At 41.2% G+C, this 27,459-nt stretch overlaps 1 protein-coding gene across 4 annotated transcripts in view; it reads left to right on the forward strand.

The window, feature by feature from the left end:
- ERI3 (ERI1 exoribonuclease family member 3) overlaps positions 1–27,459 on the forward strand; it is a 922,564-nt gene that overhangs the window by 215,528 nt on the left and 679,577 nt on the right. For all 4 annotated transcript variants that reach the window (XM_053693395.1, XM_053693393.1, XM_053693394.1 and 1 more), the window contains one exon: positions 4,912–5,028. In XM_053693395.1, coding sequence (XP_053549370.1) covers positions 4,912–5,028 — 117 coding nt within the window. The remainder of the gene's footprint in view (positions 1–4,911; positions 5,029–27,459) is intronic.

Genomic DNA, 27,459 nt, shown 5'->3' on the forward strand with positions numbered 1-27,459 from the left:
TCTTTACGTTCTGCAGAATCTCACACGAATCAACTAGTGTTGTTTCTTCAAAGACATGGCTGGAGGATCAATTTACCAAAAAGTTCTTTGATTCCTCAGACAAAGGTAACCTTTTTGGGTTTCCAGATAGAATCAGTGTCCATGACTTTGTCTCTAACAGACAAGAGACATTTGAAATTGGTTGCAGCCTGTCGGAACCTTCAGTCTGTCATTCCCTTCAGTAGCTATGTGCATGGAAGTTTTAGGTTTCATGACTGCAGCATCGGACGCTATCCCCTTTGCTTGTTTTCATATGAGACCTCTCCAGCTTTGTATGCTGAACCAATGGTGCAGGGATTATACAAGGATATCACAATTAATATCCTTAAATCCCAATGTTTGACTTTCTCTGACTTTGTGGTTAGATCACCATCGTATAATTCTAGGGGCCTCTTTCGTTCGTCCAACCTGAACTGTGATCACAACAGATGCAAGTCTTTCAGGTTGGGGAGCTGTTTGGGGATCTTTGACAGCACAAGGGGTTTGGAAATCTCAAGAGGCGAGATTACCAATCAATATTTTGGAACTCCGTGCAATTCTCAGGGCTCTTCAGCTTTGGCCTGTGTTGAAGAGAGAACCGTTCATTTGTTTTCAGACAGACAATATCACAACTGTGGCATATGTCAATCATCAGGGTGGGACTCATAGTCCTCAAGCTATGAAAGAAGTATCTTGGATACTTGTTTGGGCGGAATCCAGCTCCTGTCTAATTTCATATCCCAGGTATAGACAATTGTGAAGCGGATTATCTCAGTCGTCAGACTTTACATCTGGGAGAATGGTCTCTCCACCCAGATGTGTTTTCTCAAATTGTTCAGATGTGGGGGCTTCCAGAAATAGATATGATGGCATCTCATCTTAACGGGAAACTTCCCAGGTACCTGTCCAGGTCCAGGGATCCTCAGGCGGAAGCAGTGGATGTGTTGACACTTCCTTGGTGTTATCAACCTGCTTATATTTTCCCGCCTCTAGTTCTTCCAAGAGTGATCTCCAAAATCGTCATGGAGCAATCGTTTGTGCCGCTGGTGGCTCCAGCATGGCCTCACAGGTTTTGGTATTCGGATCTTGTTCAGATGTCCAGTTGCCAACCTTGGCCACTTCCATTAAGGCCGGACCTTCTATCTCAAGGTCCGTTTTTCCATCAGGATCTCAAATCATTAAATTTTAAGGTATGGAAATTGAACGCTTAGTGCTTAGTCATAGAGGTTTTTCTGACTCAATGATTAATACTATGTTGCAGGCTCGTAAATCTGTTTCTAGAAAGATTTATTATCGAGTTTGGAAGACTTACATTTCATGGTGTTCCTCTCATAAATTCTCTTGGCATTCTTTTAGAATTCCTAGAATTTTAAAGTTTTTTCAGGATGGTTTGGATAAAGGTTTGTCTACAAGTTCCTTGAAAGGACAAATATCTGCTCTTTCTGTTTTATTCCACAGAAAAATTGCTAAACTTCCTGATATTCACTGTTTTGTACAGGCTTTGGTTCGTATCAAGCCTGTCATTAAGTCAATCTCTCCTCCTTGGAGTCTTAATTTGGTTTTGAAGTCTTTACAGGCTCTTCCATTTGAGAATATGCATTCTTTGGACATTAAACTACTTTCTTGGAAAGTGTTGTTCCATTTGGCCATCACTTCTGCTAGAAGAGTTTCTGAATTATCTGCTCTTTCTTGTGATTCTCCTTTTCTGATTTTTCATCAGGATAAGGCGGTTTTTCGGACTTCATTTAAATTCTTATTTAAATTTGTGAATTCTAACAACATTAATAGAGAAATAGTTGTCCCTTCTTTGTGTCCTTATCCTAAGAATTCTTTGGAGAGATCTTTACATTCTTTGGATGTGGTGAGAGCTCTGAAATATTATGTTGAAGTCACTAAAGATTTCAGGAAGACTTCTAGTCTATTTGTTATCTTTTCTGGTTCCAGGAAAGGTCAGAAGGTTTCTGCCGTTTCTTTGGCATCGTGGTTAAAGCTTTTGATTCATCAAGCTTATTTGGAGTCGGGTAAAGCCCGCCTCAGAGAATTACAGCTCATTCTACTAGATTCAATTCCACTTCTTGGGCTTTTAAGAATGAAGATTCAGTTGATCAGATTTGCAAAGCAGCAACTTGGTCTTCTTTGCATACATTTACTAAATTCTACCATTTTGATGTTTTTGCTTCTTTGTAAGCAGTTTTTGGTAGGAAAGTTCTTCTGGCCAGCTGTTTCCGTTTGATTCTTCTGCTTATGATTTAAGTTTTTCTTTTTTGAGAATAAACTTATATTTTGGTTGTGGATTAATTTTTTTTTAGTGAAATGGCTGTTTTTATTTTGTCCCTCCCTCTCTAGTGACTCTTGTGTGGAGTTCCACATCTAGGGTATTGCTATCCCATACGTCACTAGCTCATTGACTCTTGTCAATTACATGAAAGAAAACATAATTTATGTAAGAACTTACCTGATAAATTAATTTCTTTCATATTGGCAAGAGTCCATGAGGCCCACCCCCCTTTTTATGGTGGTTATGATTTGTTTGTGTAAAGCACAATTATTTCCAAAATTCCTTTGTTGATGCTTTTTACTCCTTTATCACTCCACTTCTTGACTATTCGTTAAACTGAATTTTGGGTGTGGTGAGGGGTGTATTTATAGGCATTGTATATCCCATACGTCACTAGCTCATGGAGTCTTGCCAATATGAAAGAAATGAATTTATCAGGTAAGTTCTTACATAAATTATGTTTTCCGTCCAGGTAAGGATCCATGGGCTGAATTGTAACCTGTTAAAACACTTCCCCAACGCACTGGATAGTGCACAGGACAAGACCAATTTGGTTGGATCTTTCTTCTGTAGAATTAGGTCAAACCCGCAGGAGGAGTCGGTTCACAACAGCGCTTCTAAATTTTTGTATTTGAGATTTAGGAAACAGCAGGATAATAGTCAGGAAATCCAAAGTTGATACACAGCACTGGCAGGAAAATGTACAAGGCAGCAGGCAAAATATTAGTCAGGTCATGCCAAAGATCAGTACCCTTGTGGGCAACAAAGGTATAAAATCAGCATACAGAGAATTAACGTTTTCAGTCCAAGGTCAAAACTGCAGGAGGCGTCGGTACTCAATTGCCAGGCTAAAGAGTAATCACAAGGCAGGCAAACTTCAACAACCAAGTAGAACTAGTATCCCTACATGAATTACAAAATTGTTCTGGGGACAACCATAGAAAACCTGGAAAGTACACATTTTACATTGACCTATAAGTGGTCTGAAGATCTCTCCTCTAATGGATCAGAGACATGTGCACTCCTTCTGGAGCCAAAAATTATTAACCCCCTTTATAAACTATAGCACTATAAAAAGTATATCCAATGATTGCAAAGGACAGAAGCTGTAGCATGATAATTTTTTTGCGCTGGGAGAATATTAAAGAGATAGTTAACAGTGATTCAAAAAGTGTTGCCAATGTCAACATATGCAAATGTCTGTTAAAGGTGTGTGTCATCCCCTGCCTAAGCTATACATAATAAATGTACCTGCTAATAACCTGTGGGCTCTGCATGTGTAAAGCCTTTTTACCTATCAGCTCTGTACCATGCTTACCAAGCTGCAGAAGACCAGCTTCCAGTAGAAGAGCCCATCCTATGTAGGATTCACAGACACAGGATCTGGATCAGGAGTAAATTACGAGACCAACAAGAGGAGGCTGAAGGACACCAGTGACACCTTAGGCAGGCTAGTGACAAACTCCTAGAGAGACAATTACTCTCACTGCCCATGGTAGTCCTACACACCCCTTTGTCATTCTTCTGGCTCTGTAAGGGGGATATTGGGTCTCAAATTGGTTAGAGAACCCCAATGATATATTTGAAGCACATACAATTTCCACCTTCTCCTGTGGTGGAAAAAAAACAAGAGTGAGGTGTATAGGGAAGTGGGAGAAAATAAAAGATCTTACTATCTTAGGTAATTTTTGCCTCCTCCTAATGTACTGGAGTTTAATCCCACATTTGATGACTTGTTGACTCTCACCACCTTATGAAAGAAATATGCCTTTATATTTAAAAATTATTTTAGTTAATAAAGGAGTCCTTACTAAATTCATACTCTAGAAAGGGTTGTTAAGAGTACCCCACACCCAGTTGCGGTTCTTTGGGGTGCTGGGGGCTGTTATGCACCTTCAAACTTGTGTAGCGCCCATGCTGAGCTGCCAAGCAGCACAATGTATTGTTTTCTAGAACTGCCCTTTCAAAATATGATCTCTGCACGAAATTGCATAAACCAATAGCAGCTGTTAGACTAATGAGCTTATTAATTTGATTCCAGGATCGCTCCTGATTGCATGTGCTGTTAAGGGGGGTTATCAAGGTGAGGGGGACTTAAGGCATTTATTTATTTTAAAAAAATACAAGTGGTCACTAATCTAGCGTTCTAGACTGTTTATCTCCATGGCTACAGAAATCACCTGCTGCATCAGTGATGAGTGTTCCCTGTAATCACACAGCAGTGCTGATGGCACACTTCTCCCTGACTGTGTCAGTGTGATAGGTGGTTAACAAAGTGCACAGGTGTCACCCAAAAAGTAATGGCAGCACTCATTCCTGAGAGGTAAATGGATAGCTACCTTTGTGGTTGGTTTATTATAATAAGTCACTCGGAGAGAACGTAAACAAACGACAAATTCAGATGGAAGGAGGTAAAATCATTATCTGATTGCTATAAGGCATCTGCAGGTTGTATGTCCCTTTAAATGATATAATTAGCTATGTCCATTGCAATGCTTTAATTACTTTGTAATTCCATATGTGCTGTGGTCTGCTGCACAGCCACAGTGTTTTAATATTAAATATACACATTTCACTGGCATTGTTTGATGTCTTAATTTTCATTTTATTCCTAGGAAATAATTGAATTCCCCATCCTGAAGTTAAATGGCAGAACAATGGAGATTGAATCCACCTTTCATACATACGTACAGCCTGTGGTCCACCCCCAGCTTACTCCTTTTTGCACAGAGGTGAGTAGAAGATGCCTACAGTGTTTTGGAACATTTTGTTTCATAAAGGTGGTGAGAGTTCACAAACCATTACTCCTGGGAATTCCACTCCTGGTCACTTGGAGGAGGCAAAGATTCCCTAAACGCCAAGAACCCTTAAAAACCCTCCCACCTCACTGTTAAACCAGTGTTATCCTTGCGTACGTAGGAGGAAGGGGAAGAACGGAGGTGCTCCAGATGTTCTTCTGTAAAGGCCCATTTTCCCCTCAGAGAGCTACTGTTTGGACAGAGATAATTTTATGGAGTGTAGTGGCATAATTACACCCAGTGGGAGTTAGTCATAGGCCTGCCACAGTTGTCACGGGGACCGGTCCTTAGCCTCCCCCTGATGAATCGTTATTATACTTCACATACTCATATCCTCTGTATTTTCCCTATATATTCAGTATGTCAATTTGGGCTACAGGAACCTATATTTTTATTATATATAACTTATATATTTTAAATCTTTTGGTTTTTAGCTCACATCTGTTATTTTGAACGCGTTATATTAGAGCCCTTTATGTATTTCGTTTTTGTGTGCATTTCAAATTTTTAAGCGCATGCGGATTGTTGAGCATGTATTGTTATTTTTAGCATACTTGGGTTTCGCAGTGTAGGTTTTTTAGGTAGCTCGCTTTCACCTTTTGCGTGTTGTCAGTTAGTGCTTGTATATGCACATTGCTCTTCCCGCTGCATTATTTATTGAATTCATAGCGCTCCTCTGTTTGCTTTGACTTTATCAGGTGGAGGGGGTAAGAATGTCAAAGCTGTCTAGACCTGGTGATATTTTGGGGGCATTTAAGGAAAGTTTTCTGTTTACCTGCCCGATTTATTGCATTTTAATCAGACCAATGCTGCTTTTGCTTCTAAGGATAATATTATTATAATATTTTAGCTTTAAAGCTCCAACACATTCCGCAGCGCTGTCCATGGGTTCAAATTGTTTAAATAAAACAATACATAACTTGTAAGAGAGAAGAAAAAGTTTGACAAACAAATACAAGAGAAATTGAGGGCCCTTTTCCTATGGGAACTTACAATCTAGAGAGGGTAGGAGGGTGAGAAACAGAAGGTGAGGACTGCAAGGGTTAGACTGATAATACAGAGGTGGATGAGGGTAATTATTAGATAAGTGGAATTAATTTGTTACTGATTTGGGTGATCAGCTTCCCTGAACAAAAATGTATTTAGGGAGTGTTTAAAAGAAGGCAGATTAGGCGAAAGTTTGAAAGTGCGAGAGAGGGCGTTCCAGCGGGTAGGTGCCACACGAGATAAGTCCTGCAGTCTAGCATGGAAAGTTATAATCGAACATGCAAGGAGCAGGTCATTATTGGATTTTAGTGGGTGGGCTGGAGTATAATTGTTGATTAGTGAGGAGCGGCGTTGGTAACGATTTTGTAGGTCATGGTGAGAATTTTGAATTTAATTCTGCTGTGAATGGGGAGCCAGTGAAGAGACTTACAGAGAGATGTAGCAGATATAGCGAGAAGAATCTAATTAGTTTGACATTATCTATTTATAATAAAACCATGCTGATTTGAACTCATAATCTTGTTTATACAAATGTACTCGGCAATATAATCCCTCATAATCCCTTCAAGTATCTTCCCCACTATTGATGTCACACTAACTGGTCTATAGCATCTTGGATCAGCCCTGCTTCCCCTTTTAAAAATTAGCACCACATTAGCTTTACACCAGTCCTTGGGTACTATGCCTGACGATAATGAGTCTTGAAAAATTAAGAGTAGAGGTTTGTCTATAATCATGCTAAATTCCTGTAAAACCCTTGGGTATATTCCATCTGGGCCTGGAGTTTTATTTACCTTAATATTATCTATTTTTTTCCTCGTATCATCTAGATATAACCCATTTAATGGTATGGGCTTGTATGTTCTAGTTTGTTTCAAAGTATCTCCCCTCTTGTGTATACTGAAGAAAAGTACTGGTTTAGTACCTCAACCAACCTTCTCCCTGTCACTGTTAATCATGCTACTCTTTACACATTTCTTCTACAAGATATGACGAGTCCACGGATTTCATCCTTGTGGGATTTATCCTCCTGCTAACAGAAAGTGGCAAAGAGCACCATAGCAGAGCTGTATATATAGCTCCTCCCTTTACCTCCACCTCCAGTCATTCTTTTTGCCTGTGTTAGTAATAGGAAGAGGTAAAGTGAGGTGTTAGTTTTAGATTCTTCAATCAAGAATTTTTTCATTTTAAAATGGTACCGGTGAGTACTATTTTCCTCAGGGAGAAATGGATTAAGGAATGAAGAAATTTTTCTGCCCTGAGGTTGATGATCTTAGCAGACGTTACTAAGATCCATTCTGGTTCCCACAGAGCTTCTGAAGATAGTGCATGAGAAATCTTCAGTGTGGAGAACGGTGTCATGCTACAAGCAGCATTGAGGTATGTTCAGTCTTTTATTTCTGAGGAGACTTGTTATATAAGAACTGGCTGACATTATTCCCTGTAAGGGAAGGGGTAAGCAGTAGACCTATATGGATTAGAGTTTTGCTGAAATTATTATGTATCTCTATAAAGGGCTTGACACTGGGAGAGGCAGCTGTGACACTTATATATTTAATATTGAATGGCTGCAGTTATGTGTGATATGATTGTGAGTGAAGGGGGCCACGTGGCTTATTACAAACCGCTTCCCATGCGGTTAGGCAGACTGTTGATGCAACATCCATGATGGGTGTGGCCTATTTCGCGCGGTCAGACGCGCAGTTTTCTCCTCACTAGAAGTCAGCAGGCACTAGCTCTGGTTAGGCCTAAAGTTGATTTTCAGTCACCGGATCGTTGTTGAGTCAATCTTGAGTACCCTGAGGGCAGGTAGTCAGGGGCTGTTTTCGTTGTTAAAGTTTATTTTCAAAACAAAATGTCTCTTTAAAGGGTTATTTAACTTTTGCTTAAAGGGTGCAATAATTTTTGGCAAAATTGAACTGTTTTATATAACTTTTTAGTAGTAAAAATCGCTTTTGGTGCAGTACAGAAAAATTGTTGCGCTTTTATTTCTTAAAGGCGCAGTACATTTTTTTAAAAAAGTTTTTTGAATCAGTAAATAACGACTATTGTGGCTATTGCTAGTCTGTTTAACATGTCTGAACTTAAAGAAACTCCTTGTTCTACGTGTTTAGAGGCCATTGTGGAACCCCCTCTTACTTTGTGTACCTCTTGTACTGAAAGGGCCTTAAAATGTAAAAAAGCATATTTTATGTAAAGAAAGTGTGCCTAAGGATGATTCTCAGTCTGAAGAGAATCAGGATATGCCGCCTAATTCTTCCCAAGTGTCACAACCTTTAACGCCCACCCAAGTGACGCCGGGTTCCTCAACCGCGTCTAATTCTTTTACTCTGCAAGCTATGGCTGCATTTATGCCAACTACCCTTATAGAGGTATTATCTAAGTTACCAGTGTTACAGGGTAAACGCAGTAGGACAGGAATCAATGTAAATACTGAGTCCTCTGATGCTTTGTTGGCTATTTCCGATGTACCCTCACAGGGATCTGAGTTGGGGGTCAGGGAACTTTTGTCTGAGGGAGAACTTTCAGAATCGGGAAGTGTGTTACCTCAGACAGATTCGGACGTCATGTCCTTTAAATTTAAGCTGGAACACCTCCGCCTGTTACTTAGGGAGGTTTTAGCAACTCTGTATGACTGTGACCCTATTATGGTATTATGGTACCACCAGAGAAATTGTGTAAAATGGACAAATATCTAGAAGTTCCCGCTTACACTGATGTTTTTCCGGTTCCTAAGAGAATCTCAGAGATTATAAAGAAGGAGTGGGACAGACTGGGTATACCGTTCTCTCCTCCTAATTTCAAGAAAATGTATCCCATATCAGACACCATTCGGGACTCTTGGCAAACTGTCCCTAAGGTGGAGAGAGCTATATCTACCCTGCTTAAGCGTACAACTATTCCTATTGAGGACAGTTGTGCTTTCAAAGACCCTATGGATAAGAAGTTAGAGGGTCTTCTAAAGAAATTATTTATTCATCAGGGTTTCCTTTTAAAACCGACAGCCTGCATTGTTCCAGTTACTACTGCAGCGGCTTTCTGGTTTGATGCTCTAGAAGAGTCTCTTAAGGTTGAGACCCCTTTAGAGGATATTTTACATACAATTAAGGCTCTCAAGCTAGCTAATTCTTTTATCACAGATGCCGCCTTTCAAATTGCTAAGATGGCGGCTAAGAATGCAGGATTTGCCATTTTAGCACGTAGAGCGTTATAGTTAAAATCATGGTCTACTGATGTGTCATCTAAGTCAAAGCTCTTGGCTATTCCTTTCAAGGGTAAGACCCTATTCGGGCCTGAGTTGAAGGAAATCATTTCTGACATTACTGGAGGTAAAGGTCACACTCTACCTCAGGATAAGTCTGTTAAGATGAGGGGTAAACAAAATAATTTTCGTTCCTTTCGGAACTTTAAAGGAGTGCCCTCTTCTTCCTCTTCCTCCACAAAACAGGAAGGGAATTTTGCTTGGGTCTGGAGACCCAACCAGGCTTGGAACAAGGGTAAACATCCCAAGAAGCCCGCTGCTGCTACAAAGACAGCATGAAGGGGTGGCCCCAAATCCGGGACCGGATCTAGTAGGAGGCAGACTTTCTTTCTTTGCCTAGGCTTGGGCACGAGATGTTCAGGACCCCTGGGCACTGGAAATCGTGACCCACGGGTATCAACTGGAATTCAAAAATTTTCTCCCAAGAGGGAGATTTCTTCTTTCAAGATTGTCTGTAAACCAGATAAAAAGAGGGCGTTCTTACGTTGTGTAAAAGACCTCTCTACTATGGGAGTAATTCGTCCCGTTCCAAGACTAGAACAGGGACAGGGGTTTTACTCAAATCTTTTTGTGGTTCCCAAAAAAGAGGGAACGTTCAGACCTATTTTAGATCTCAAGAGTCTAAACAAGTTTCTCAGAGTCCCATCTTTCAAGATGGAGACCATCCAAACAATTTTACCAATGATCCAGGAGGGTCAATATATGACTACTGTGGACTTTAAGGATGCATACCTTCATATTCCTATCCAAAAGGATCATCATCAGTTCCTAAGGTTTGCCTTCCTGGACAAACTTTTTCAGTTCGTGGCTCTTCCCTTCGGGTTGGCCACAGCACCCAGGATCTTCACGAAGGTTCTAGGGTCCCTTCTGGCAGTTCTCAGGCAGCGGGGCATAGCAGTGGCGCCTTATCTGGACGATATTTTGATTGAGGCGTCAACTTATCATCTGAGAAAGTCTCATACAGACACAGTGTTGTCCTTTCTGAGAACTCACGGGTGGAAGGTGAATCTAGAAAAGAGTTCACCAATTCCACAGACAAGGGTTCCCTTCTTGGGAACTCTGATAGATTCTATAGACATGAAGATATTCCTGACGGAGGTCAGAAAGTCAAAAATTCTAAATACATGCCGAGCACTTCAGTCCAATTTTCGGCCATCAGTGGCTCAGTGTATGGAGGTAATTGGATTGATGGTGGCGGCAATGGACATCATTCCGTTTGATCGGTTTCATCTCAGACCACTGCAACTGTGCATGCTCGGACAGTGGAATGGGGACTATGCAAATTTATCTCCTCCGATAAATCTGGATCAGGAGACCAGAAACTCTCTTCTTTGGTGGTTGTCGCCGGATCATCTGTCCCAAGGGACGTGTTTCCGCAGACCCTCGTGGGTGATAGTGTGGGTGATGGGGTGCAGTCTGGAATTCCCTGAAGGCTCAGGGTGTATGGACTCAGGTGGAGTCTCTACTTCCAATCAATATTCTGGAATTGAGAGCAATATTCAATGCGCTTCAGGCATGGCCTCAGTTGGCTTCGGCCAAATTCATCAGATTCCAGTCGGACAACATCATGACTGCGGCTTACATCAATCATCAGGGAGGAACGAGGAGTTCCTTAGCGATGACAGAAGTATCCAAGATATTTCGATGGGCTTAGATCCACTCTTGTTATCTGTCAGCAATCTACATCCCAGGAGTGGACAACTGGGAAGCAGACTTTTTAAGCTGACAGGTTTTTCATCCGGGGGAGTGGGAACTTCATCCGGAGGTATTTGCCTCACTGATTCTCTGATGGGGCAGACCGGAATTGGATCTGATCGCGTCTCGACAGAATGCCAAGCTCCAAAGATACGGATCCAGGTCAAGGGGTTCTGGTGCTCTGACAAAATGCAGAAAGACTTTTGGCAGAAGGACATTTGGCAGACGGACATTTGGCCGACAGACATTTGGCTGACAGACAGAAAGCTAAAGAATGTTCCGATTTCGGCCGAGGGCAGATGCGTTACCAGAGTGCTCTGTTCTAATCACAGCCTCGGGCGCCGCAACTGCCTCTGGGAACCTTACCATGGGTCCTAGGCCGCACGTTTTGTAATTCTCTGTCTGGGAAACTATCTATCTATCTATCTATCTATCTATCAAATCTATCTATTTATCTATCAAATCTATCTATCTATCGTATCTATCAAATGTATCTATTGCATCTATTGATCTATCTATCTAATCTATGTATCTATCTATCTATCAAATCTATCTATCTTGTGCCGGACTGTTATCTGACAGCCACTTGTGTTTCGGCCAAATGTCCGTCGGCCAAATGTCCGTCGGCCAAGTGTCCTTCGGCCAAGTGTCCGTCGGCCAAAAGTCCGGCCACGGGGATCCTCAGGCCGAACTAATAGATGCCTTGGCAGTGCTTTGGTCATTCAACCTAGCTTATGTGTTTCCACCGTTTCCTCTCCTTCCCCGGGTGATTGCTCGGATCAAACAGGAGAGAGCTTCAGTAATTCTAATCGCGCCTACGTGGCCACGCAGGCCTTGGTATGCAGATCTAGTGGACATGTCCTCTCTGCCTCCGTGGAAACTTCCAGTGAGACAAGACCTTCTAATTCAAGGTCCTTTCCAACATCCAAATCTAATTTCTCTGTAGCTGACTGCTTGGAGATTGAACACTTGATTTTATCTAAGCGGGGATTCTCTGATGGGGTCATTGATACTTTGATTCAGGCATGTAAGCCTGTCACTAGAAAAATCTATCATAAGATATGGCGTAAATATCTTTTTTTGTTTGAATCCAAGGGCTACTCATGGAGTAAGGTTAGGATTCCCAGGATTCTGTCTTTTTTCCAAGACGGATTGGAGAAAGGGTTATCAGCGAGTTCCTTAAAGGGACAAATCTCTGCTTTGTCAATTCTACTACACAAACGTTTGGCAGATGTTCCAGACGTTCAGTCTTTTTGTCAGGCTTTAACCAGAATTAAGCCTGTGTTTAGACCAATTGCTCCACCCTGGAGTTTGAATTTACTTCTTAATGTTCTTCAAGGGGTTCCGTTTTAACCCATGCATTCCATAGATATTAAGCTGTTATTGCTTTAAGCTTGCTACCTAACTCCCTCAAGTAATTTTTTAGGACACTCCATCTCCAGCTGATTCCTTCATTATTGCCAATATGCATCATCACTGCCGGATCAGACCTAGATCACTCTAACAATCTGTCAATTCGTTTCACAATGTGATTAACACAAGCCCCTGGAAGAGAGCGAACGGCTCTATTTAAGGGATCTGGATGACAAATTACCCTATCAAACTTTTCAATAATAGAAAGGTACAACCAACATCTCCATCAGGCCTAGATTTGTATGCCCCTCTTACATTACTTAAGGACTGTTCACTATAGTATGCCCCGCTCCCATGACTGAAGGACTGTTCACTGTAGTATGCTCCTCTTTCATGATTGAAGGACTGTTCACTATACTAGGCAGAACAGCCCTCTCTAAAATTGCTGCTCAGTCATATCCATTTCCATTTCAAGTGGCTGAATATCATGTAGTGTTTCAATTCACTCCTCAAAAATACGAGCATCTAAAGTGACAATATGCTCACACTTGCCACAGACATATATTGCTCAAAGTGGCTGCTCTAGTGATGCAAGCTGTACACTGAATGAGATTCTCACACATTCTTACTAATAGGTTTAACTTAAAAATATAAATGATTTATATTTACCCTTGGTTGCTCCAATTTCTTATTTGCTCTAATTCTATACATAAATAGAGGAACTTACTTAAAACAGAGAAACTGAATGCAGCAAGCCCTCGAAGAGCAACGATCACAGAGTTAATGAGTTAAATTTATAGTATAAACCCACACAGGTGAAACTGACCCCTCCCCTACTTACACACACAAAGATATGGGAAAACAGGAATTAGTTAAAAAGCAAGCTAAAATAAAAAAGGTTGCATAAAAATGTGCACACGTAATGCAGAAAACCAATAAAAAAAAAAAAACCTTGTTTCTCTAACTCTTTACTTAAACAGAGAAACTTACTTAACACAGATAAACTGAATGCAGCAAGCCCTCACCGAGCCAGTCTTACATCTGGAAACTATCACCTAGATTTAGAGTTTGGCATTAGCCGTCAAAAGCAGCGTTAAGGGGTCCTAACACTGCTTTTTACCGCCCGCTGGTATTTAGAGTCAGGCAGGAAAGGGTCTAACGCTCACTTCCAAGCCGCGACTTTTCCATACCGCAGATCCCCTTACGCCAATTGCGTATCCTATCTTTTCAATGGGATCTTCCTAACGCCGGTATTTAGAGTCTTGGCTGAAGTGAGCGGTAGAGCCTCTACCGACAAGACTCCATCTGCAGAAAAAAGTCAGTAGTTAGGAGCTTTATGGGCTAACGTCGGTTTATAAAGCTCTTAACTACTGTGCTCTAAAGTACACTAACACCCATAAACTACCTATGTACCCCTAAACCGAGGCCCCCCCACATCGCCGCCACTATAATAATTTTTTTTAACCCCTAATCTGCCGACCGGACCTCGCCGCTACTCTAATAAAGTTATTAACCCCTAAACCGCCGCACTCCCACCTTGCAAACCCTATATTAAATAGTATTAACCCCTAATCTGCCCTCTCTAACATCGCCGCCACCTAACTTCAAGTATTAACCCCTAATCTGCCGACCGGACCTCGCCACTACTATAATAAATGTATTAACCCCTAAAGCTAAGTCTAACCCTAACACCCCCCTAAATTAAATATAATTTTAATCTAACAAAATAAATTAAATATTATTAACTAAAGTATTCCTATTTAAAACTTAAATACCTGTAAAATAAACCCTAATATAGCTACAATATAACGAATAATTACATTGTAGCTATTTTAGGATTTATATTGGGGGATTTGTTATTTTATTAGGGAGCTTAGAGTAGGTGTAATTAGCTTAAAATTCTTGTAATCTTTTTTATTTTTTGTAATTTAGTGTTTGTTTTTTTTGGTAATTTAGTTTAGTTTATTTAATTGTAGGTATTTGTAGTTAATTTATTTAATTTATTTATTGATAGTGTAGTGTTAGGTTTAATTGTAACTTAGGTTAGGATTTATTTTACAGGTAATTTGGTAATTATTTTAGCTAGGTAGCTATTAAATAGTAAATAACTATTTAATAGCTATTGTACCTAGTTAAAATAAATACAAAGTTGCCTGTAAAATAAATATAAATCCTAAAATAGCTACAATGTAATTATTCGTTATATTGTAGCTATATTAGGGTTTATTTTACAGGTAAGTATTTAGTTTTAAATATGAATACTTTAGTTAATAATGTTTAATTTATTTTGTTAGATTAAAATTATATTTAATTTAGGGGGGTGTTAGGGTTAGGGTTAGACTTAGCTTTAGGGGTTAATACATTTATTATAGTAGCGGCGAGGTCCAGTCGGCAGATTAGGGGTTAATACTTGAAGTTAGGTGGCGGCGATGTTAGGGAGGGCAGATTAGGGGTTAATACTATTTATTATAGGGTTTGCGAGGCAGGAATGTGGCGGTTTAGGGGTTAATAACTTTATTAGTGTAGCGGCGAGGTCCGATCGGCAGATTAGGGGTTAATAAGTGAAGGTAAGGTAGTGGCGACGTTGGGGGGCAGATTAGGGGTTAATAAATATTATGTAGGTGTCAGCGATGTTAGGGGCAGCAGATTAGGGGTACATAGGTATAATGTAGGTGGCGGCGGTGTCCGGAGCGGCAGATTAGGGGTTAATAGTGTAATGCAGGTGTCAGCGATAGCGGGGGCGGCAGATTAGGGGTTAATAAGTGTAAGGTTAGGGGTGTTTAGACACGGGGTACATGTTAGGGTGTTAGGTGCAGACTTAGAAACTGTTTCCCCATAGGAAACAATGGGGCTGCGTTAGGAGCTTAACGCTGCTTTTTTGCAGGTGTTAGGTTTTTTTTCAGCCAAAACTGCCCCATTGTTTCCTATGGGGGAATCGTGCACGAGCACGTTTTTCCAGCTAGCCGCTACCGTAAGCAACGCTGGTATTGAGGGTTGAAGTGGCGGTAAATTATGCGCAACGCTCCCTTTTTGGAGCCTAACGCAGCCCTTCAGAGAACTCTAAATACCAGCGTTGTCTTAAGGGTGCGCTGTAAAAAAAAAACAGCGTTAGCTACGCAGGTCTTTACCGACAAAACTCTAAATCTAGGCGTATGGGAATAATAATTCCAAGGTTAGAACAAGGCTAGGGATTTTATTTCAACCTCTTCATTGTTCCCAAGAAGAAGGGGACTTATAGTACAGTTCTGCATTTAAAGACTTTAATCAAGTTTCTCAGGATTCCTTCTTTTAAGATGGAGACAATTCAGACTATTCTGCCTCTTGTTCTAAAAGGCCAGTTTGCTACAATTTCCCTTATCCACAGAGATCATCATCAATTTCTAAAGATTTGCATTCCTGGACAAGCATTTTCAATTTGTTGTCCTTCCATTTGCTCTTGCTATTGCTCCATTCATTTTGTTTTAAAGTTCTGTGAACACTTTTGCCTGTTATAAGAGCTCAGGGAATTTCAGTGTTTCAGGATAATATCTTGGGGTGCAGTCTGAAGAGTCTCAGAGAGAACAGGGAGTTTGGTCTCCTCTGGAGGTGAGGGTACCTATACATTTTCTGGAACTCCATATAATCTTCAGAGCTCTTCAGAGCTGGCTCTGTTGCAGATAGATGAATCTGCATTTCCAATCAGACAATGTCACAGTGGTGTCTTACTACTATCATCAAGAGGGAACTCACAATTCCCTGGTGATGATGGAGTAGTCCTGAATTTTGTTCTTGGCAGAGACTAATCTCTGTTTTTTTGGTTTATATTCCAGGAGTAAGTATTTGGGAAGCAGACTTCTTTTTCGCTAGTCTCTACAGCTGGAAGAGTGTTTTCTTTATTTGTAAGTTTTCTATCAGATTATGGATCAATGGGGTCTTCCAGAAATAGATCTGATGGCTTCTCTGTTGAACATTAAGCTCCCCAGATATTTTGAGAGGTTCAGGGATCCTCAGCCAGAATTTGTGGTTTTTCTAGTCGCTCCTAAGTTGTTTTTTCTGGTTTCCTTTTTTCCTTTTCTTGTTCTGTTACGAAGAGTGATAGCCAGGATCTAGCAGGACGTATCATCAGTAATTTTGATTGCTGCTGCTTGGAACCCGCAGAACTTGGTGTGCTCCACAACCTTCTTTTTCAAGAACGTTTTTTTTGTTCCAAGCAGGTTTTCAAAATCTCTCAACTTGATGACTTGGATATTGAATGCTTAAGTTTTAGGCAGAAAGTTTTTTTCTGGTTCTATTACTTAAACCTTGATTCAGGCCTGTAGTCTTGTGACAAGGCAGGTTTGTAAGACCTTTATTTCTTGGTGTGTGAATTATGATTTTTAGCTGGTACTCTCTTAGAATTCCTTGTACACTTCAGTTTCTTATGGATGGTTTGGATAAGAATGTATCTGCTAGTTTTTTTAAAAACCATTTTTCTGCTTTTTTCAGTTTCGTTTCTCAAGGAGATAGCTAAGCTTCTTGGCATTGAGTTTTGTTCCATGTGACCGGAATGTCCCTTTAATGCTGCGTGTTCAAGGAAAGATGACATGCTCATGATCTATTATAGATATTATGTTCTCAAATCAGCATAGAAATCCTATCCAGTAAAAGATCAGCTGGTGGTGTTATATGAATTCATGGTGTTACTGCATGTATAGCCTTAAATAAGTATCATATTAGTCCTGTGACATGCAGGATGTGCTTGAATAACGAGCAGTAGAAGGTTTGACAGAAACAGAGGAATATAGAGAATATTTCTGCAAGTTTTATAAAAACATCATGTCTTGTCCATCGCTGTACATATTTATACAATTTTTTTCTGCAGAAGGCATATGGATTTGTAGCTGAATCATTTTAGATGTCACACAGACATAAAAGTCAGGAACTATTGTCTCTGTTAGTCTTTTGCTTATGTGTAAACATAAGATTAATGCAGAAGGAACACATCACACAACAAGCAGTGATATAAGCACAAAGCTGACCAGGTGATGAGGAATATAAATTGAGAAAGTAGATGCATTTTACAGGGAGTGCAGAATTATTAGGCAAATGAGTATTTTGACCACATCATCCTCTTTATGCATGTCGTCTTACTCCAAGCTGTATAGGCTCGAAAGCCTACTACCAATTAAGCATATTAGGTGATGTGTATCTCTGTAATGAGAAGGGGTGTGGTCTAATGACATCAACACCCTATATCAGGTGTGCATAATTATTAGGCAACTTCCTTTCCTTTGGCAAAATGGGTCAAAAGAAGGACTTGACAGGCTCAGAAAAGTCAAAAATAGTGAGATATCTTGCAGAGGGATGCAGCACTCTTAAAATTGCAAAGCTTCTGAAGCGTGATCATCAAACAATCAAGCGTTTCATTCAAAATAGTCAACAGGGTCGCAAGAAGCGTGTGGAAAAACCAAGGCGCAAAATAACTGCCCATGAACTGAGAAAAGTCAAGCGTGCAGCTGCCAAGATGCCACTTGCCACCAGTTTGGCCATATTTCAGAGCTGCAACATCACTGGAGTGCCCAAAAGCACAAGGTGCGCAATACTCAGAGACATGGCCAAGGTAAGAGAGGCTGAAAGACGACCACCACTGAACAAGACACACAAGCTGAAACGTCAAGACTGGGCCAAGAAATATCTCAAGACTGATTTTTCTAAGGTTTTATGGACTGATGAAATGAGAGTGAGTCTTGATGGGCCAGATGGATGGGCCCGTGGCTGGATTGGTAAAGGGCAGAGAGCTCCAGTCCAACTCAGACGCCAGCAAGCTGGAGGTGGGGTACTGGTTTGGGCTGGTATCATCAAAGATGAGCTTGTGGGGCCTTTTCGGGTTGAGGATGGAGTCAAGCTCAACTCCCAGTCCTACTGCCAGTTTCTGGAAGACACCTTCTTCAAGCAGTGGTACAGGAAGAAGTCTGCATCCTTCAAGAAAAACATGATTTTCATGCAGGACAATGCTCCATCACACGCGTCCAAGTACTCCACAGCGTGGCTGGCAAGAAAGGGTATAAAAGAAGAAAATCTAATGACATGGCCTCCTTGTTCACCTGATCTGAACCCCATTGAGAACCTGTGGTCCATCATCAAATGTGAGATTTACAAGGAGGGAAAACAGTACACCTCTCTGAACAGTGTCTGGGAGGCTGTGGTTGCTGCTGCACGCAATGTTGATGGTGAACAGATCAAAACACTGACAGAATCCATGGATGGCAGGCTTTTGAGTGTCCTTGCAAAGAAAGGTGGCTATATTGGTCACTGATTTGTTTTTGTTTTGTTTTTGAATGTCAGAAATGTATATTTGTGAATGTTGAGATGTTATATTGGTTTCACTGGTAAAAATAAATAATTGAAATGGGTATATATTTGTTTTTTGTTAAGCTGCCTAATAATTATGCACAGTAATAGTCACCTGCACACACAGATATCCCCCTAAAATAGCTATAACTAAAAACAAACTAAAAACTACTTCCAAAACTATTCAGCTTTGATATTAATGAGTTTTTTGGGTTCATTGAGAACATGGTTGTTGTTCAATAATAAAATTAATCCTCAAAAATACAACTTGCCTAATAATTCTGCACTCCCTGTACATTTCAAATACCTTGTTTCCCTCTTTGTCTCACAGTATCATATGTTCATACTGGTAGTTTCAATTGTACTGCTACCTTCCTATATATGCTCCTCCCTTTTCTATTAGTCCTCGTTCAGTTTCTACCTAGGAATTCTTGAGTCTGAATATTTACTTTCTCTTGTTAAGCGTATCCAGTCCACGGATCATCCATTACTTGTGGGATATTCTCCTTCCCAACAGGAAGTGTCAAGAGGATCACCCACAGCAGAGCTGTTATATAGCTCCTCCCCTCACTGCCATATCCAGTCATTCTCTTGCAACTCTCAACAAAGATGGAGGTAGTAAGAGGAGAGTGGTGTTTTATAGTTAGTTACTTTCTTCAATCAAAAGTTTGTTATTTTTAATGGTTCCGGAGCGTACTGTTTTATCTCAGGCAGTATTTAGAAGAAGAATCTGCCTGTGATTTCTATGATCTTAGCAGAAGTAACTAAGATCCACTGCCGTTCTCACATATTCTGAGGAGTGAGGTAACTTCAGAGGGGGAATGGCGTGCAGGTTTTCCTGCAATAAGGTATGTTCAGTTAACATATTTCTAGGGATGGATTTTGCTAGAAAAATGCTGCTGATACCGGATTAATGTAAGTTAAGTCTCAATGCAGTGATTTAATAGCGACTAGTATCAGGCTTATGAACAGAGATACATACTCTTATAAAAGTGTAATATAAAACGTTTGCTGGCATGTTTATCGTTTTTATATATGTTTGGTGACAAAACTTATTGGGGCCTAGTTTTTTTCCACATGGCTGGCTTGATTTTTGCCTAGAAACAGTTTCCTAAGGCTTTCCACTGTTGTAATATGAGTGGGAGGGGCCTATTTTAGTGCTTTTCTGCGCAGATAAAATTACAGACGGAGACACTCAGCTTCCTTCTGCATGATACAGGACATCTCTGAAGGGCTTAAAAGGCTTCAAAAGTCGTGTTTGAGGAGGGTAACAGCCACAGTAGACCTGTGGCAGTTGTTGTGACTGATTTTTAAAAACGTTTTTGTCATTTATCATTCCGTTTTTGGTATTAAGGGGTTAATCATCCATTTGCAAGTGGGTGCAATGCTCTGCTAACTTGTTACATACTGTAAAAATTTCGTTAGTGTAACTGCCTTTTTTCACTGTTATTTCAAATTTTGTCAAAATTTGTTTCTCTTAAAGGCACAGTAATGTTTTTTATATTGCTTGAAAGTGTTTTCCAAGCTTGCTAGTCTCATTGCTAGTCTGTACAAACATGTCTGACACAGAGGAAACTACTTGTTCATTATTGAAAAAAGATAAAACACAGAGGCGCCAAACATGGCCTAGTATAGCCAAAAAACAGATGATAAAATCCACAAGGTAGCGATTAGATACTCACAATGGAGGCGCACCCATTGGTGCTTATGAAGCAGTCTGGAGCCTCTCAGTGGTCCAGCTCACTGGTATACTTCATGGGTCAAATAGTGGTCCTTGGTCGTGGTGATTAGCAGGTTCCTGAGTGAACACAAAATATGCAAACCATAGCCCAGTAACGTTTAGACAAGTGAGTGGTAAACTGAGCAATCTTACTTACAAGATCCAAAGCACCAGCAGGTGCATATACTGCAAACTGGAACCAAACAGTCGCCCAGTAGACTGATCCCTCCAGGTGATAACAGGATAACTCTCAGGTGCCAGAGAGTTAGCAGCATACAAATGATATAAAAGGTGTCCAAAAAGCAAGTGTATTTCTGTAAAAATCTTTATTAAGATTTTTACAGAAATACACTTGCTTTTTGGACACCTTTTATATCATTTGTATGCTGCTAACTCTCTGGCACCTGAGAGTTATCCTGTTATCACCTGGAGGGATCAGTCTACTGGGCGACTGTTTGGTTCCAGTTTGCAGTATATGCACCTGCTGGTGCTTTGGATCTTGTAAGTAAGATTGCTCAGTTTACCACTCACTTGTCTAAACGTTACTGGGCTATGGTTTGCATATTTTGTGTTCACTCAGGAACCTGCTAATCACCACGACCAAGGACCACTATTTGACCCATGAAGTATACCAGTGAGCTGGACCACTGAGAGGCTCCAGACTGCTTCATAAGCACCAATGGGTGCGCCTCCATTGTGAGTATCTAATCGCTACCTTGTGGATTTTATCATCTGTTTTTTGGCTATACTAGGCCATGTTTGGCGCCTCTGTGTTTTATCTTTTTTCAGTTACCCTTCTATCAGGAAGACCATCCTAAGACTGAGAGCTGCCTACCGTGTTTTGGATCCATTTTCTGATTGGGACTGTATCACTATAACTCATTTGGACTTTATGTTGGTACATCTTCATATATATGTATAAGCATATTTGTATATTCTACAAGTAACAATTTAGGTGTTTGTTATTGCTTTAGCATTTGTTTAGTTGATACGCCTTAGGAGGCGCCCCCTAAGGGTAGTAATACACACTGGTGTGTATTACACCCTCATTTTCTCATTTTCTACTTGTTCATTATGTTTAAAAGCCATGGTGGAGCCCCATAGGAGAATGTGTACTAAATGTATTGATTTCACCTTAAACAGTAAAGATCAGTCTTTATCTATAAAAGAATTGTCACCAGAGGGGTCTGTCGAGGGGGAAGTTATGCCGACTAACTCTCCCCACGTGTCGGACCCTTCGCCTCCCGCTCAAGGGACGCATGCTAATATGGCGCCAAGTACATCAGGGACGCCCATAGCGATTACTTTGCAGGACATGGCTGCAATCATGAATAGTACCCTGTCAGAGGTATTATCCAGATTGCCTGAATTGAGAGGCAAGCGCGATAGCTCTGGGGTTAGATGAGATACAGAGCGCGTAGATGCTGTAAGAGCCATGTCTGATACTGCGTCACAATATGCAGAACCTGAGGACGGAGAGCTTCAGTCTGTGGGTGACATCTCTGAATCGGGGAGACCTGATTCAGAGATTTCTAATTTTAAATTTAAGCTTGAGAACCTCCGTGTATTGCTTGGGGAGGTATTAGCTGCTCTGAATGACTGTGACACAATTGCAGTGCCAGAGAAATTGTGTAGACTGGATAAATACTATGCAGTGCCTGTGAGTACTGATGTTTTTCCAATACCTAAAAGGCTTACAGAAATTATTAGTAAGGAGTGGGATAGACCCGGTGTGCCCTTTTCCCCACCTCCTATATTTAGAAAAATGTTTCCAATAGATGCCACTACACGGGACTTATGGCAGACAGTTCCTAAGGTGGAGGGAGCAGTTTCTATTTTAGCAAAGCGTACCACTATCCCGGTTGAGGACAGTTGTTCTTTTTCAGATCCAATGGATAAAAAATTAGAGGGTTACCTTAAGAAAATGTTTATTCAACAAGGTTTTATTTTACAGCCCCTTGCATGCATTGCGCCTGTCACTGCTGCGGCGGCGTTCTGGTTTGAGGCCCTGGAAGAGGCCATCCATACAGTTCCATTGACTGAAATTATTGACAAGCTTAGAACACTTAAGCTAGCTAACTTATTTGTTTCTGATGCCATTGTTCATTTGACTAAACTAACAGCTAAGAATTCCGGATTCGCCATCCAGGCGCGTAGGGCGCTATGGCTCAAATCCTGGTCAGCTGATGTGACTTCAAAGTCTAAATTACTCAACATTCCTTTCAAGGGGCAGACCTTATTCAGGCCTGGTTTGAAAGAAATTATTGCTGACATTACTGGAGGTAAGGGTCATACCCTTCCTCAGGACAGGGCCAAATCAAGGGCCAAACAGTCTAATTTTCGTGCCTTTCGAAATTTCAAGGCAGGTGCAGCATCAACTTCCTCTGCTTCAAAACAAGAGGGAACTTTTGCTCAATCCAAGCAGGCCTGGAAACCTAACCAGTCCTGGAACAAGGGCAAGCAGGCCAGAAAGCCTACTGCTGCCTCCAAGACAGCATGAAGGAGCGGCCCCCTATCCGGCAACGGATCTAGTAGGGGGCAGACTCTCTCTCTTCGCCCAGGCGTGGGCAAGAGATGTTCAGGATCCCTGGGTGTTGGAGATCATATCTCAGGGATATCTTCTGGACTTCAAAGCTTGTCCTCCACAAGGGAGATTTCACCTTTCAAGATTATCTGCAAACCAGATAAAGAAAGAGGTATTCCTATGCTGCGTGCAAGACCTCCTTGTAATGGGAGTGATCCATCCAGTTCCGCGGACGGAACAAGGACAGGGGTTTTTATTCAAATCTGTTTGTGGTTCCCAAAAAAGAGGGAACCTTCAGACCAATTTTGGATTTAAAGATCCTAAACAAATTCCTCAGAGTTCCATCATTCAAGATGGAAACTATTCGAACCATTTTACCCATGATCCAAGAGGGTCAGTACATGACCACAGTGGACTTAAAGGATGCCTACCTTCACATTCCGATTTACAAGAATCATCATCGGTTCCTGAGGTTTTCATTTCTAGACAGGCATTACCAATTTGTAGCTCTCCCATTCGGGTTGGCTACAGCCCCAAGAATTTTTACAAAGGTTCTGGGCTCACTTCTGGCGGTTCTAAGACCGCGAGGCATAGCGGTGGCTCCTTATCTAGACGACATCCTGATGCAGGCGTCAAGCTTTCAAATTGCCAAGTCTCATACAGAGATAGTTCTGGCATTTCTGAGGTCGCATGGGTGGAAAGTGAACGAAGAAAATAGTTCTCTATCTCCTCTCACAAGGGTTTCCTTCCTAGGGACTCTAATAGATTCTATAGAAATGAAAATTTACCTGACGGAGTTCAGGTTATCAAAACTTCTAAATGCTTGCTGTGTTCTTCACTCCATTCCGCGCCCCACGGTAGCTCAGGGCATGGAAGTAATCGGCTTAATGGTAGCGGCGATGGACATAGTGCCATTTGCGCGCCTGCATCTCAGACCGCTGCAATTATGCATGCTCAGTCAGTGGAATGGGGATTAAACAGATTTGTCCCCTCTACTAAATCTGGATCAGGAAACCAGAGATTCTCTTCTCTGGTGGTTATCTCTGGTCCATCTGTCCAAAGGTATGACCTTTCGTAGACCAGATTGGACCATTGTGACAACAGATGCCAGCCTTCTAGGTTGGGGTGCAGTCTGGAACTCCCTGAAGGCTCAGGGTTCATGGACTCAGGAGGAGAAACTCCTCCCAATAAATATTCTGGAGTTAAGAGCAATATTCAATGCTCTTCTAGCTTGGCCTCAGTTAGCAACACTGAGGTTCATCAGATTTCAGTCGGACAACATCACGACTGTGGCTTACATCAACCATCAAGGGGGAACCAGGAGTTCCCTAGCGATGACAGAAGTCTCCAAGATAATTCGCTGGGCAGAGACTCGCTCTTGCCACCTGTCAGCGATCCATATCCCAGGTGTAGAGAACTGGGAGGCGGATTTTCTAAGTCGTCAGACTTTTCATCCGGGGGAGTGGGAACTCCATCCGGAGGTGTTTGCTCAATTGGTTCACCGTTGGGGCAAACCAGAACTGGATCTCATGGCGTCTCGCCAGAACGCCAAGCTTCCTTGTTACGGATCCAGGTCCAGGGACCCAGAAGCGGCATTGATAGATGCTCTAGCAGCGCCTTGGTTCTTCAACCTGGCTTATGTGTTTCCACCGTTTCCTCTGCTCCCTCGTCTGAATGCCAAAATCAAACAGGAGAGAGCGTCGGTGATATTGATAGCGCCTGCGTGGCCACGCAGGACTTGGTATGCAGACCTAGTGGACATGTCATCCTTTCCACCATGGACTCTGCCTCTGAGACAAGACCTTCTAATACAAGGTCCTTTCAATCATCCAAATCTACTTTCTCTGAGACTGACTGCATGGAGATTGAACGCTTGATCCTATCAAAGCGTGGTTTCTCCGAGTCAGTAATTGATACCTTAATACAGGCACGAAATCCTGTCACCAGGAAAATTTACCACAAGATATGGCGTAAATATCTTCATTGGTGTGAATCCAAGAATTACTCATGGAGTAGGGTTAGGATTCCTAGGATATTGTCCTTCCTCCAAGAGGGTTTGGACAAAGGATTATCAGCTAGTTCTTTAAAGGGACAGATTTCTGCTCTGTCTATTCTTTTACACAAGCGTCTGGCAGACGTTCCTGACATTCAGGCATTTTGTCAGGCTTTAGTTAGAATTAAGCCTGTGTTTAAACCTGTTGCTCCTCCATGGAGCCTAAACTTAGTTCTTAAAGTTCTTCAAGGGGTTCCGTTTGAACCCCTTCATTCTATTGATATCAAACTTCTATCATGGAAAGTTCTTTTTCTGATGGCTATTTCCTCGGCTCGAAGAGTCTCTGAGTTATCTGCCTTACATTGTGATTCTCCTTATCTGATCTTTCATTCAGATAAAGTAGTTCTGCGTACAAAACCTGGGTTTTTACCCAAGGTAGTTTCTAACAAAAATATCAATCAAGAGATTGTTGTTCCATCATTATGTCCTAATCCTTCTTCAAAGAAGGAACGTCTTTTGCATAATCTAGACGTAGTCCGTGCCTTGAAGTTTTACTTACAGGCTACTAAAGATTTTCGTCAAACATCTAACCTGTTTGTTGTTTTCTCTGGACAGAGGAGAGGTCAAAAGGCCTCGGCAACCTCTCTTTCTTTTTGGCTTCGGAGTATAATCCGTTTAACCTATGAGACTGCTGGACAGCAGCCCCCTGAAAGGGTTACAGCTCATTCAACTAGAGCTGTGGCTTCCACCTGGGCCTTTAAAAATGAGGCTTCTGTTGAACAGATTTGCAAGGCTGCAACTTGGTCTTCGCTTCATACTTTTTCCAAATTTTCCAAATTTGATACTTTTGCTTCTTCGGAGGCTGTTTTTGGGAGAAAGGTTCTACAGGCAGTGGTTCCTTCCGTTTAAGTTCCTGCCTTGTCCCTCCCATCATCCATGTACTTTAGCTTTGGTATTGGTATCCCACAAGTAATGGATGATCTGTGGACTGGATACACTTAACAAGAGAAAACATAATTTATGCTTACCTGATAAATTTATTTCTCTTGTAGTGTATCCAGTCCACGGCCCGCCCTGTCCTTTTAAGGCAGGTCTAAAATTTAATTAAACTACAGTCACCACTGCACCCTATGGTTTCTCCTTTCTCGGCTTGTTTCGGTCGAATGACTGGATATGGCAGTGAGGGGAGGAGCTATATAGCAGCTCTGCTGTGGGTGATCCTCTTGCAACTTCCTTTTGGGAAGGAGAATATCCCACAAGTAATGGATGATCCGTGGACTGGATACACTACAAGAGAAATAAATTTATCAGGTAAGCATAAATTATGTTTTTTATGGGTAAAGAAAGAATTTGATCCCCCTTGAAAATGTGTCCTCACTATTGGTATTCTGGATATATTCTGGGATTTAGTGCATTAACTTGACTGGGTTGCTTGCATTAACTATCAGGAGTAAGTCTGCAATGAGTAAGTTCATACAAGAGAATGTTCTTGTTGTTATAGATGTTTTCCTGAAAATTTCTTCCTCTGTAATACAGTTTTCTTTCTACAGTACGGCGCTCTTTATCCTGTACGTCTCTTGCTGCTTCTTCCCCCCTCCCTTTTTTTGTGCATATCTTTATTTCCTGCTCCTATTTTTTGACTCTTATTATTTGTCCTTCCTCTTTGTGCTCAGTTATATGTTAGACTGAGGTACTGGTGAGCTGAGAGGCTTTTTATAGAGTTTATAGAGTTCTGCTCCTAGTGGTAGAGAAGAGTAATTCCCAGGAGTAATGGATCGTTGACTCTCACCACCATGAAAGATTAATTTACCAGGTAAGTATAAAATATGTTTTCTTCAGTACGGAGTGCTTTGACCTGTACGTCTCTGTAATACGTTCTGTTTCCTATATGATTCTTGCTCTGTAATACGGCTTTCTTTCTACAGTACAGCGTTCTTTATCCTGTATGACTCTTGCTCTGTAATACGGCTTTCTTTCTACAGTATAGCGTTCTTTATCCTGTATGACTCTTGCTCTGTAATACGGCTTTCTTTCTACAGTATAGCATTCTTTATCCTGTACGACTCTTGCTCTGTAATACGTTCTTTTTCCTGTATGACTCTTGCTCTGTAATACGGCTTTCTTTCTACAGTACAGCATTCTTTATCCTGTACGACTCTTGCTCTGTAATACGGATTTCTTTCTTTCTGCAATATGTTGTTCTGTACCCTGTACGTCTCTTGCTCTGTAATACAGCTTTCTTTCTACACTACAGCATTCTTTTTCCTGTATGACTCTTTCTCTGTAATACGGCTTTCTTTCTACAGTACAGCATTCTTTATCCTGTACAACTCTTGCTCTGTAATACGGATTTCTTTCTTTCTGCAATATGTTGTTCTGTACCCTGTACGTCTCTTGCTTTGTAATACGGCTTTCTTTCTACAGTACAGCGTTCTTTATCCTATATGACTCTTGCTCTGTAATACGGCTTTCTTTCTACAGTACAGCATTCTTTATCCTGTACGTCTCTTGCTCTGTAATAC

Source organism: Bombina bombina, chromosome 10, assembly GCF_027579735.1.
Source record: "Bombina bombina isolate aBomBom1 chromosome 10, aBomBom1.pri, whole genome shotgun sequence".
NCBI classification, from domain to species: Eukaryota; Metazoa; Chordata; class Amphibia; order Anura; family Bombinatoridae; genus Bombina; species Bombina bombina.